Below are 13778 nucleotides of genomic sequence, written 5' to 3'. Positions count from 1 at the left end.
GTATACATGATATGGTTTTTTTTGAAAAGTTTATGTAAAAACAAAGGGAACTCTGCCGAAATTTTTACGCGCGGGAGCATGGTTGATTTTGGTGCTGCTCGCTTTTTTAGACAGAGAGCAGGAAGTGTGGTTGTGGCTGTGTCCATCTTTTAACTGGGCACAGACCAGGCTACCTGCCCTCTGCCCAAGACATTTTTTTCTGTTATAGTCGTCGCTATCTAGGTCGCTATCTGTCGCTATATCTGCGTCGCAAATAGCGACAAGTTCACAGCGACGCATATATCGACGCAAACAGCGACGCGATGCGTCGATATCTGCATCGATGACACTTTTTTTTTTGTAGTGAGTATTATTTCAAGGATACAATCATGCAAGTGACTCTGAAGCGTGTGCTCAATGTGCTCAACAAAAATACTTCTCTTGAATAGTGGGCTTGTTGGAAAAGGCTTATTTAAACTAAGAACAAGGCTACATTGGACACTGTCAAGAGGAAAACTTGATATGTAAGTTGTGCTTTTTGATTTCAGAGTTAAAGATATACAAAAAAGATATAGCAAGCTCAAGAAAAACTCCAAAACAAGTCGGTCCTTATAAGATCTTCTACATGTATAATTATGCCAGGTTTTTTGTTTTTTAATTTTTTATATATGCCAGGTTTTTTGTTTTTTTATTTTTCATATTTTGGGGTGGGAGGGTGGCAAAGACTTTAACACACAAAGAGTGTGATAGGCACGGCGCAAAATGAAACCCATATGCTTCTCTGATCTCACCAAGGGATTCAAAATTTAGCTAATTTTACCCTTTTGAGCCTCCAAAAGAGCGTCGTCTTCAACAGTCAGGCGCAGATTGCGCAGTAGTAGTAGCTGCTGTACTGCGCTGTCCTCAAACTCAAAGCCAGCTGCAAGGAGCAGTAGTTCATGCAGTCCTTCCACTAGGACCACTCTTTCGGCGCCGACAACACCTTTGGCCACTTCTCCCGCAAGCTCGTGCGCTATCTTCACCTTGTTGCATGCGTTTAATGGCCTTGCAACATATAGCCTTTTCTGACCCTTCTCCCACCTTGCATAACCCTTCTTGCTGGCTTTGTATGCCTTTCCTGCTAGAGCTACGGTATACTGCACTTCGCTGACCTCCTCCACTTGAAGGAATTCCACATTCTCGAGCTGCATGAGCATCCGCTTTCGGGCTTGAAATGAGAGGCCCTGCTCTGGGTGAGCTAGGTAACCTAGTATCGCCCTGTACATGCCCAGCCGCCAGCAACTCATTTTGGACCCAACCGAGGCCGCCTGGAAATTGGGCGGGAGTAACTTAATGCTGTCATAATTAGCAAAGGGCCCTCCAGCTCCTCCATCTGCTGCAAGGGCCGTGGATAGTTTCTTCACACCTATGTCCGTAAAACAATTGACAAGGTCCTCTACCCATGAAGCCTCTGCTGCACTTTTGGGGTACCATGCAAATTTCACGGTGGTGCTCCCGTCGAATACCTCTGCCAGGGACAGGTTGTCAGCAAATAGTACCTCCGTTGGTCTAGCTAGTTGTATCTTTCCTGAAACCATATAGGGAACCCTGCATTTGGCCTTGAAAAATTGGATGGATGTTTTGGAGCAGGTCTTCCAACCCTTGGCAATTATAGACCATGCATTTTTACATGCTTCCTCTGTCACCTCAAACCCATACGTCTCACCCCAGTCCACCCACAGCTCGCAATACTTCTCTGTTCCTGGGGTTGCTGCAACTCCCATGTTCTGCTGAAAAAATGCCAGAACAAGTTCATCCGTGTAAACTTTGCTGAGTATGGTCAGTCTCTCATGAAAGAGGCCCCCAGAGTCATCTATGACACACTCATCTGAGCACTTCCATGAACCCAGAGCTGAGCTTGATGACCACCTTGGTGTAAAACCAGGCACCCAGATCAGCTTCTGGGTTGATTTTCCTGACCATCCCATCCAATTGTGAAGCCGCAAATATCTGTACCATCTACCAGCAGTACCACTTCGCACCTCGATAGCTCCTTGGCCAGCTAACTCTTTCACATGTTCTGCTACAGCATTCACCCCGACCCCATCTGCTACTTTAGTGACCATGCCAAGACTTGTCAGGATTGTTGTGAAGGGCCGGAGATCACCATAGAATCCTGCATTCACAACTGGAACGTCCTCACATTGCAGCGCTCCACTCCATTGCTCTATATGTAGGAATGATTGTGATGGCTTTTTATAACCATGATTCATAGTTGTCACCCATGAGCTTTCCTTCAAGCTTGCCATGAGATTGCTAGGTTTGCAAGGTAATGCTTGGATCCAACTTAGAAACGACATGCAATCATCTGCCGATAGCCATGGGGCTTGTATGGGCATGAGAACATTTGGAGGGTTACAGATGTCAAAGATATCTGATGCACCAATGGCCATTTTCAGGAATTGGACCACCTCCTCTGCTTCTACACGGGCAGGCATAAATGAAGGAACCTTCAAGTAGCTTTCTGACAGGAAAATGACATGACCTTTCCATGCGTTGTGCAAGAGTATTCTTGGCCACATGCACACAGAAGCTGGCAAGAGAATAGGGCCGCTGAAATCTTGGTGCACAGCTCCAGAATTATCGATGAGTGGCAGGTCTTTCACAGCTCTGCATCTGAGATCCTGACCAAGAGGGAGGTACCCCTCGTAGTTGGCATGAAGAAAGAAGTGCATAGCATTTAATGTAAGGCATGCATCTAATTTCCTTTCTTTACATCGCTTTATGAGAGACTCTCCGAAACTTATCACTGAGAGATGCTCCACATTGGCAATTTCTTTCAACCACATATACAGAGATTTCTGTTTCTCTGCTGGAGTCATGTTGATTGCTTTCACTGTTTTTGTGGGCATAAATTGTACCCTAACCCAGGGTTGGAATGTGGGTCTCCATCGGGACACAATCAGCTCATCTTTTGGAATTTCTGAGATGTAGACAGGCACTTCATCCTTGTGTTCAGGTGCAAGAAGCTGTGTGTTGCCCTTTTCATCCAGATATTTGATCAGCGGCAGGTTTTGCATTGAAATAGCTGGCTGCTTTGAGTTATAATACATGAGAAAATAAAGAACCTCGACATACATGGCTTCTGTCAAGCTTTGTAGCCAGGCAGGGCTTCTGACAATCTGAATGTACTCTTGCTCATCATAAGAAGCTACCTTTAGAACTGAGAATAGAGACGGATGAGTTTCTACGAGCTTGGCATCCACAATATATGCTGATTGACATAGTAGTGCTTTGGGTGGGGGAATATTCGCTTTTGCAGCCAGCTCAAGAATTTGCCCAAATTCTGGATGAATAACTCGTGCTTCGTGAGGGGGGCAGAAAAAACATCCTGCATCACAGTGTCCAGCTCCACCCAAAGGCAAGTATTGCCCAACATTCCCAGCACATAAAATTGTATCATGCTGCTTCATTTGCTCAATTATAGAGTCTCGGACAAATCCAAGCTCTGGAACTGAGAGCCTTGCACAAGGCACGAAGCTATATATGCTCCGGAGCTGGATGCCAGACGAGCTTAAATGATGAACAGCTCTGGAAAGGAACATGAAGGCAGCCATAAATGCTTCTGGGATACGAGACAGAATACCTGTGTTCCATTTACTACCAAACCTTAGATTCTCTCGAGAAGATACCAGAAGAAAATCAGCATTGATGAGGAAGGGCAAGCCTGCACTAATCTTGGTAGGCAGGAAGGCATAGACATCTGGTTCACCATGACTTAGTATCCTCTTATTATTCAGGGGAAATGCTAGAGTGATCATACAAGTTTTGACATGACGCCGGCTGTCTACCTCATGATCAGCACATACAGGAAACTCCTGCTGCCACACATGGTAGATGGCTTCTTGGTTGGAAGAAGATAAGCAGACCACAGAATGGCTGCATGTGTTCGGAATGAGGGAAAGACATGCACGTGGAGACGGTATTCTATGCCGTTGTACACACATGCTTTTCAGAAGTTTGGCAGCTGCATTGCTTTTGTTTGCATGGCTTGAGGCCAGCTGCTGAACAGAGAGCTTCTCTATTTTGTTTAGGAACAGAACAAGCTGAGGAGACAGCTGAAACAGTTGCTCTCGCATCGGCTGGACCTTGTCGGAACGGATAGGCAGCACAATGATGGTGCTTGGAAGCTTGGCCCCACCGATGCAATCCAAGAGGTCTTCATCACTTGGCTGTGCCGCCCACTCTGGCACTATGTATCCAAGGTCCGTTTCAGGTGTAGGCGCATCGTTAAACCGGATTCGATATCCATTGCTAATGACTATTGGATGCCGTGTTATGAGAAATACGCTCTTGAAACCAATACCTGCTTTTACAATCACAAGCAAGCCATGGCATTATGTTTGTGATTAGTTCCATGGAGCTCTTCTCTCTCTCTCTCTCTCTCTCTCTCAAACACACACACACAGGCCAAATTGGTGAGAGAGAGAGAGAGAGAGAGAGAGAGAGAGCACGCGCGCGCACACCTTTTTCTCCGATGTAGCCACTGCCCCGTTTGCCTTTCTTAGTGGAGAGGCCAATACTGCAAAGAGACTCCACATTAGCTTGTGAAAAGCCCACCTCATTGTTGAGAACAAGCAATGTCCACTCAACCCCAACGCTTGCCACATCTGCCTCCACCAGGATGAATTTCAGCTCGGGGACAATCCCTTCCGCATATGTGTTGTCATCTGCGTTCTGTCACACCATGCACAAACGTCAGCTTAGAGCATGCATTTGAAACAGTGCCATCATGAGTTACAGCCGAGGTGTGGTGCAGCATTTACACTGATTATCTGGTGTAAATTGCGGAGTTTGATACAAAGCATGATTTCAATCTATCCCAACAAGATTTAGACATTTCCTCATGTAGGAAAATGCATATATGGAGTCTCTCTCTGTTTTTTGTAGAGTGCATAGCATCATGAGCTTCCGCTCGGGAGGCACCGCATACCTAGCTAGGTGCAGTCGGGGTTAGGGGACCACCAGGTCGGCGATCCGCTACGCTACCCCTCAGCACCTAGCTAGGTATGCAGTGTCTCCCTCACAGGAGCTCATCATGTTTTGTTAAGTCACAATGTGAGAATTATTGTGAGAATCTGTCCAAAACTTTTTGTGTATATATTAATGGGTGTAGTATGCAGCTCTCTCTCTTTCTCTCACACACACACACACTCACTCTCACAAAAGGAATTAATAAGCTACAGAAGAATTTGCCAAGCAGGTATTAAACCTGGACAAGCTCCATGACAAAGTGGAGGTCCTTCTGGTAGAGTTCGGCAGCAAGGTGGGTGATGGCCTGGTGCATGTCCAGGGCCAAGGGGTTCTTTTGGGAGCGCCCGATTCCAAACTTGGTGGCCCGTATGTCCTCTACTACTTTCCTTGCCCGGCTCTGCCTCGTTTCACTTCCGCTGATCATCCTACTAGCCATTATTATATCATTCATATTATCGCAGCAGATCTAGAGCTGATGACATTAAACCTAGTTACACTGTCTCCACAGCTATAACTATAACTGATCACAAGAAACCTTAAGCAGCGATTATCGTCTCTCCCCCTCTCTCTCTCTCTCTCTCTCTCCCTCTCCCCTGCACCCACACACACACACACACACACTCCCTCACAACACTCAACACTCTCGCTCGACGCTCACGCGCTCACTCTCTCTCTCTCTCTCTCTCTCTCTCTCTCTCTCTCTCTCACTCTCACTCTCACTCTCACTCACACACACTCACGCTCGCTCTCACACTACTCGTTCTACTTGCCGATATAAGCTTGCAGCAATGCAGAAACAATTCAGAATACTACCACATTTTGACCAGCTAGGAGCTGCAGTAGGATGCCATACTCTTTATAGATGCGCGCGCGCCTCACTCACACACTCAACACTCTCTCACGCTCACTCGTTCTCACTCTCTCTCTCACTCAACACACTCACGCTCACGCTCTCTCTCACACTCTCACGCTCGCTCTCACGCTCACGCTCTCTCTCTCACTCTCTCACGCTCGATCTCACCCTCACTCTCTCACTCAGAATACTACCACATTTCGACTTTTCGACCTAGGAGCTGCACTATGCCATACTCTTTATAGGCGGGCACGCACACACAGCAAGATATTGATCATTCGTAGCGCTGGTTGTAACTTGTCATGAATGTCAGCCTGATTGGCCAGGGATCTAATAGTTCGCTTGTAGCACAAGCAAGCAACAGCGCAACAGCTGACACAGAATCAATCAGATATGGTATTCAAAGCCCATCGATTCTCATGCATGTGGTATAAGCTGCAGCCCCGAGCACAAGGAGCTTTTGACATGTTACCATATAGAAATTAGCTTTGGGTTCCATGTACTTCCTAGATTGAAGTAGGAAATAAGGAGGTTTTTGCTAGATTGAACTAGCAAAGTCATAGCTTCCTATACGATAGGTCTATAATTGCTAGATGGAACTAGAAACTTTCAAGTACCTCTAGATTTCCTATATAGTAACTACGTGGAGTAGCTACATAGAAGCAGTAAATCCTTGGTCTAATGCAACTACATGGAGTTGCGAGTTAGAACTCTATACAGTAATTATGTTGACTTGCTAGTTAGAAGTAGCAAATCCTAAGTCCAATGCAATTATGTCAGGACAATGGTCCTGTACCCTAAGAACTACGCTAGGCAAGGACTACGACTAAGGGCCGGGCTAGGCAGTGTGGACAGGGGATCCGTCTAGGGCAAGGGGCTAGGAGCCCACCTATAAAGGGAGGTTGGGAGGAGGATCCAAGAGAGCCTAGTTGCCTAGTTCCTTACACTGATATCAGAGCTTGGGACTCTCTTCCACCCTCTCTCTAGGCGTGGTCACCTTTGGCTCCTAAAAAAAGAGCCTTTAGGTGAGAACCGTAGCCTTATAAGGCCTTTTTCCAAAATAGCCGGATTTTGTGCCTAAATCGAGAAAGCTTCCCGTTTTGGAAGCGTGTGTGTGGTGCATGAATGCATGCTCTCTTGGGCTAGGAAGGAGCGCCCTCCGGAGATAGGGCCTGAGCCAACTCCCTACGGCCGAAGCCGGTTTGTGCGAGCCACCACATCTCCTTCATCCTCTTCGTCAAAACCTGCTCGCTGCCTGCCCTTCAAAAGATTGGGAGCTCACATTTAAATGGCCTTGGGCCATTGAATTGAGTCTTGGCCATAAGTCTACGGCTCTTCCCACCAAGGGGGCGACATAAGTAAGTGCCGGCAAGCTTCCGGTGAAGCAAGCCGAGCAATTCGACCAAGCTAATCTCTAGTACGACCTTCCCAAGGTCCGACTGCAGAAATTACATCACCTACTGTTTTATAGCAACGACTTCAAGAGTCATTCAAAGCACCACCCGAGTCGACCATACACGGTAACCATAACTTCGCCGAAGCATACGAAACATACATCGGTGTTTCCAAGGGCATCCTCGGTTGCAAATCAAGTGATGATTTCGTGGTGTCTTGGGATGTACAATCCGATTTCAACTTAGACGTTCAATTCAGTTGAAGACAGAATTACCCAGTTAATTATTGCGACCTGCTACGAGCTAGTGCTGAAGTTCCTCGGTGATTTCACCTCTTTGCCAATTCTAACGGGATTGGAAATTCACCTTCTTTACGACCGCCGGCGAGGTTAGCACGGCTAACTACCTTTGTATTCGATACAATTACGAGTTTTTGTTGCATTCCAAGGTACTGTTTTCTCTTGTGTTCGCACAACACAGATTCGCCATGAGTGCCGAAATTGATGATCAACACATGTTTGACTTTGAATATATCAAATGGGCTCCACCTGTGGATGTCATGGGGTCGGATACTCTCACGGAGAGTACCCTCGTGGCAACAGGGATGGATGGTGCAAACCCAGGTGATCAATCTCTGTCTCCTCATTTACAAACCCCTCCTCCACAAAGCATGTTGGATATTCTAGAGGATGACAGTCAATTGCCAGATGCCAGGGAGTTTCTCACTCGACAGGACTGGAAAACTTTGGATGCCCAATTTCGCAAGCTCGCTGTCAGGGCTCAAGTCTTGGTTACACAAGTAGAAAATCTTACACAACTAATTTACAAAATGCTACCAGAATCAGCTCTCCACTTGCCAGCAACCCAGGGGGTTGCCAATTTAACAGTTATGACCAAAGAGGTCCAACATGTCCACAATACTTCGGTTGTCGGAACATCAGGGCACGACCAACGTGCAAAAAGTAAAAAAATATGCTTTATTTGCTTAGGAACACATCTGAAAAAGCAGTGCCCACATGTCGAAAAACTTAAGCATGATGCATGAGTTTGTGCTTTGACATAAACTCCAGTTTTGGTGCACGGCACAGTAGTTATATGGCTTTTTGAATATGTTATGCGTAGCCATTTTCTCATACTTCAATATGGAATTTTCAATGTATTGTAAGTTTTTTTGAGTTGGGTACTGTTAAACCCCAATTGTTTTCTGCCACAATCATTTTTGGTACGACCAGTCACATCATCTCGGCTTATATGATCTGCTGAAAACATTCCGAGATGCATGCAAGATCACTGAATTAGGGTGTATATGATACATGTGTCCTACAACTCACGTTTTGCGGGGTGACAACATGGTTGTAAGGGATCGGTAGTTCACTCGTGTGCGTCTCTTGCTCTCTCTATAGCACTACAAAGTATCTATGGACATACGGTTTTGGGGTAAGAACCAGCGCGTAATTGCTACATCACCCCATAGGCATTATGGATCACAATTTGATCTGCATTGAGGATCACAGTTGATCTCTCCCAGTTCTACTTTCAAGGAAAGAATTCCGCAATCTACCACGCGGTAGTAGACGAACACACTTTTTAAGTTGATTCCACTCAATCGGTACACGGTTGGTTGGTTACCGTTATCTCCTAGTTGAGCAGTTTCTACAAAGAAGTCTTATCAAGGGATTTGACTACGTAGACTCTAATTCACGGGCATAGGTTGCAAAGGCAACAAACAGGGTTCCCAGTGCAATATTGTTTGTTTTCAAGTAGGGGACGTGCTCCTCTCCATTTGAATACGGGTCTGTGAACATTACGTTCAAATCTCCATGTACGCATCTATTGATTTGGTGTTATTTCATTTTTAGTCTGCTTTGCTTGGTTTTTCAAGACGTATAAATATGCTTGAATGTTATAGAGCCATGCCAAGGGCATGTCGACACACAGTATTTTGGGCCAAATGTCCAATCTATCTTTCTGCCTTATGCTGTTATGAATCCACTTGTAGGATTCAATATGACACATGTTGTCACATGGGATACAACATGGGTCTAGGAACTCAAGGAGTTCGGTTTAGCCAGTGTGGAGCAATGAATGAGGGTCCCTCTCACTCCCGTCGTAGAGTGTCTGTAGTTACCTCCACACACAAGAACAACATGGGTCTAGGAACGCAAGGAGTTCGGTTTAGCCAGTGTGGAGCAGTGAATGAGGGTCCCTCTCACTCCCGTCGTAGAGTGTCTGTAGTTACCTCCACACACAAGTACGTCTTGTACTTGAAGGATGTTCCTTTTCACACATCCTTATATGAGACATATTTCACACGTGGAGAATATGAGTCTCTGGACTGACATTGGCGCCATTATGTCAATTATGTGTCACGACAAAGTCCCTAGGTACTGGTCACATCTATTTTCTAGACCATTTTTAGCACGACGTATCAGGCGCAATTTCGTGGCCAAAAATTATCGGATACTTAGAATGACTTGTTAAGGTACAAGTAATGCTAAACAACATTACAGATAGTTGTTTATACATATAGCAAGGCTATAAGCTGTTAATGACAAAGTTTCATTGTCTGTATCTCGAAGTGATCAATGTTTCACCTTTTATTGTGATTCAGACGTTTCAGCAAGGCTTACAAAAGATTGCAAACTAACAGTATTTAGTTTCCTTTCAGAACTATTTACATTCCTTTTATTGTGTGCTAGGCGCATCACAATTTCCATAAGTATTGGCAAGGATCGTTGTGGATATACAGGTTTGGGTTAGTTTTTGCTAAATGCATGCACACTAGGTGTTATGGGTCCTAGTGTTTAGCAAAGGCTGATTTGGAATGGCATGAATATTCCACAGATAGTTGTTGATGAAGCATTTTGCACTCTATGTGCACTATCTCTATGAGATTACTTTTAAATCCACTAATCACCAATAGAGGTCATGGCTTGGTTTGGGCGTTTCTGGATTTTTTTTCAAGTTAACCACGATGGTTATTTCGGACATTGTTGATTCTTCACCATTGTTAAACACTACTGTGATTCCCCGTTTACCAGTCATCTGGGACGACTGTCTGTAAACCGTGAGGAAAACACACCTCAACACTGTCAGTTATCCAAGGGGATAGGCAGATTACAAAAATTACAAAGAGTAATCTTGTGCTACAGGATCTACTAAGAGCATACGCTAACACAACGCATTTCTAAATAGATGATTTTCTTCCCATTCTAGAATTTGCTTAAGTACGATTATCGACTTTGAACACCTCTTGTGGTGGGGTTGGAGATTGTGTCAATACTTTCATACGTCAAGGACTTACGAGGTGTGCTGATAGACTATGTTGGCAAGTAACCTTCATTAGGGATAAACATGTAACAGACTTTTCAATATACTCAGGCGAGTAGGAAATCTTTCTCACAACTGCATGGAAAGTTACGCCAAGGTTTCCTTGCATTATTCCAGTACCTTCAGAAGATCTGAAAACTCGTTATGCCGTTGGACAACTCTTAGTTGTGGTTACTCCTTTACAGTACTCAAGTGAGTTATAAATGGAGTTACCATTTAAACCCAAGCGACTCTCAGTTGTGGTTACTCCTTTACAGCACTCAAGTGAGCTATATATGGAGTTACCATTTAGACCCAAGTGGTTTCAAACAGACAACAATGTTGAAAATCAAGATATTCCTCTTGGTTTCATTGAACCTCCTCACTGCACCAATTATCGGTCATACAGACAACTGGCTCACTTATGGGACGTCAATAAAGAGAACATTGGTATTCTTAAGAAGATATTACTACTTGTGTTTTCGAGGACGAAAACTCTTCCTTAAGGGGGGAGTAATGTCAGGACAAGGGTCCTGTACCCTAAGAACTAGTCTAGGCAAGGACTACGGCCAAGGGCCGGGCTAGGCAGTGTGGACAGGGGATCCGTCTAGGGAAAGGGGCTAGGAGCCCACCTATAAAGGGAGTTTAGGAGGAGGATCCAAGAGAGCCTAGTTGCCTAGTTTCTTACAAATTACTATATAGTAGACACAATGAAATTCTCAACACGTTTACTGCGACCTTTTACCGCATTTTGTAGAGAGAGAGAGAGAGAGAGAGAGAGAGAGAGAGTCCAAAATGGGACGATCAAAGAAGAGAGAGGGGGACGGGAGCACATTTTTTTCCATTTCAAGTATTGCCGCGGATATTACCACAAACATACCGTGAATATTACCACAAACATACTACGGATATTGCCGCACACATTGCTGTGCTGATTACTGACCTCACTTTAGCGCTTAAACGTTCAAATTTTTGAGTTTCCACTATTTTGTTTATGAAAAGAATAGAGAACATTATTTCAATTTTTTGAAAAATGAAAAAAAAATTGAGATTAAAATTTGAAACAATAGCTATGTAGATGGATAAACATGAAAATATGAAGAGGAAGCTCCATCTCAGAGTTATGCATGCGCCTCAACATGCAAAGCAAACACCGTCAGAGATGAGAAGTACAACATAAATGACATCTTCTACCGAGGCATGGGCACTACTTTCTTGGACTTCGCATATGCCCACAAGAGAGACCTGCACAACATCGACATCCATCATGTTTTGGATTGGCTCTCACAAATTGAGGTAGCCGATTCATCTCATTATAGCAAAACATAGACAAAGCCTGTTTTACAAGTGGAACCCCTCGTTTTCTACCTACATCCTCCAAGATATACTGTGAAGTGTGACCATATTTTACCACATGGTGGCACGTATGTTAGTTTCTTCAAGCTCTATCTTGCAACAATGTGCAAGTGGCCTGCACTTTTTCAAGAACCTTCCTCATTCTCTTGTAAATGGGAGGGGACATGGAAACCAACATTTCTTAGCTATTAGCACTTGCAAGGATCCCTTTGCGTTCATTGTCATATCCATCATGTTTTCACACTTTGCTATCATGAACTAGCCATTTAGACATGTGATCAAGGGCTAGGTTAATTGGAATTGACTCTCGATTTGTTAACTTCTTGTTTGAAGATTGACTAAGTAGAGCTTCCTAGGGGCAATTTCATCATCATCATCATGGCAATCATCCTTGATGAGATTTTGATGACGTTGGGACTCAAATCATCATTCTCTTCATCCCCTGTCTCACCCTCATCCAAAGTTACGTAGGTGGGAGAGGATCCAAGATGGTCTCTACTTCATTAGTGGAAAAAATGGTTCTTCCCCGAGGTGTTACGAGAACTACGAACCAAATTTTTGGTTGATCGATTGATGGGATATACAGTAATGAGTGACATTGGTATTATGTTACAAGAAAATAAGGGCAGAGAAGTAGATAGATAGATATATATGAGTACTATATATACCGTCGACACACAACCTCGTGCATACTCCCATTCTTTATCGGTGATGTCCCCTTTGCATGCCTTTGCTTAGGTCACTCTTGCATGGATCCATTCGGCATTAATAAGATCTGGGAAACATGCAAGGTGTCGAGGAACTGGGGGTGCCCTCCTACCTCCATGATCTTTCTTCCATGCTTCCCTCTCTTGCAAACGCCTTGCCTTTGAAATTTTCCACAAATCCACCCCCTTGGTCATAACCTTTGCATTAAGGATGCAAAAGTTGTTGATGACTCGACGTAGATCCATGTCCATGCTAAATGATTTCCCCTTTCTACTTGATAGGTATGCAGGCATCCTTGAATCCTCCTCATTTGACCACATGCAAGGCATTGAGGGATCAACTTGTGCCAAATACTCTAAAATGTAAACAAATACCTCTTGCACATTCATCCTTCGGCCATGCATGCCTCTGGCTAGGCCCGTAGTCGCACAAAATCTTTGAGAGTCTTTAGCATTCACTACTCCACATATAGCGATCTCCTCAACCACATGAACTGTAATGGAAATGGACTAATAACTTGTAGAATAGCGTAATTAAGAGAATTAGAGTGAGCAATTTTGTGAGACTACTTTGAGAGCATAGAGGGTGAACTTAATTGGTAGTAGCAACTTAATCATAACACTTGATTAAATAGGCATCAACAATACTTTTGCAAGAGAGAGTTTAAAGAACATGACAATAGTTGAGGACCAGATTTATGTGGAGCCGGTCCCCCTTTCCAATAGGCATTTATATTACAGATTCTCCCATTAAGGGAGACTTGGTACAATACAATTTTTGTGTTCCTTGAGACCTCTTTGGCGGTATGAAGAAGGAAGCTTCATACACCAAGCTTTTGCTTAAGAGAAAAAATCAATCTTAGCTTGAAAACAATCAAGAACTTGTGAACACCATTAATCCTTGTGTTCCCTAATCATTTGAATGCATAAAAATGTAAACTTTTATGCATCAACTTGTGCCCAAAGCAACAATTAATCTACTTTGCAATAACAATTAATCTACCTGCATCAAGTAATTAATCTACTTGCTTCTATTCCTAGATGAGTAGGTTTGAATACTTGTTGCCCCGCATATAGGAGGAGTATGGGAAGTGATTAGGATGTAGCCTATTGAGGCATGGAAGATAACCGTACTCTAAAGTGGATGGTTCTTTTTTTTTCTTCCGT

General features: G+C 44.1%; 1 protein-coding gene across 1 annotated transcript; it reads right to left on the bottom strand.

Annotated features, from left to right (window-relative positions):
• Positions 1-485: 485 nt before the first annotated feature.
• LOC147439565 (uncharacterized) lies at positions 486-5561 on the bottom strand. Its single transcript, XM_086485375.1, has 3 exons — positions 5231-5561; positions 4485-4695; positions 486-4324 (listed from the first exon to the last, which is right to left on the bottom strand). Exons 1-3 carry the CDS (start codon positions 5441-5443, stop codon positions 786-788), a joined length of 3963 nt encoding a protein of 1320 aa, XP_086341501.1. The 5' UTR covers positions 5444-5561; the 3' UTR covers positions 486-785.
• Between the last annotated feature and the right edge of the window lie 8217 nt (positions 5562-13778).

The sequence above is a fragment of the Adiantum capillus-veneris genome, chromosome 16 (assembly GCF_014529385.1).
Source record: "Adiantum capillus-veneris isolate H3 chromosome 16, ASM1452938v2, whole genome shotgun sequence".
NCBI lineage: Eukaryota > Viridiplantae > Streptophyta > Polypodiopsida > Polypodiales > Pteridaceae > Adiantum > Adiantum capillus-veneris.
Note: the sequence above shows the minus strand (reverse complement) of the source record. Positions and strands in the feature narration are given on the sequence as shown.

Excerpts from the sequence above, each read along its gene's own strand:
- LOC147439565 (XM_086485375.1), bottom strand. The coding sequence starts at position 5,443 with ATGAATGATATAATAATGGCTAGTAGGATGATCAGCGGAAGTGAAACG. Across the intron at positions 4,696-5,230 it reads TTGTCATGGAGCTTGTCCAG|AACGCAGATGACAACACATA; the intron begins GTTTAATACCTG and ends ATGGTGTGACAG. Across the intron at positions 4,325-4,484 it reads TGGCTACATCGGAGAAAAAG|GTATTGGTTTCAAGAGCGTA; the intron begins GTGTGCGCGCGC and ends TTGTAAAAGCAG.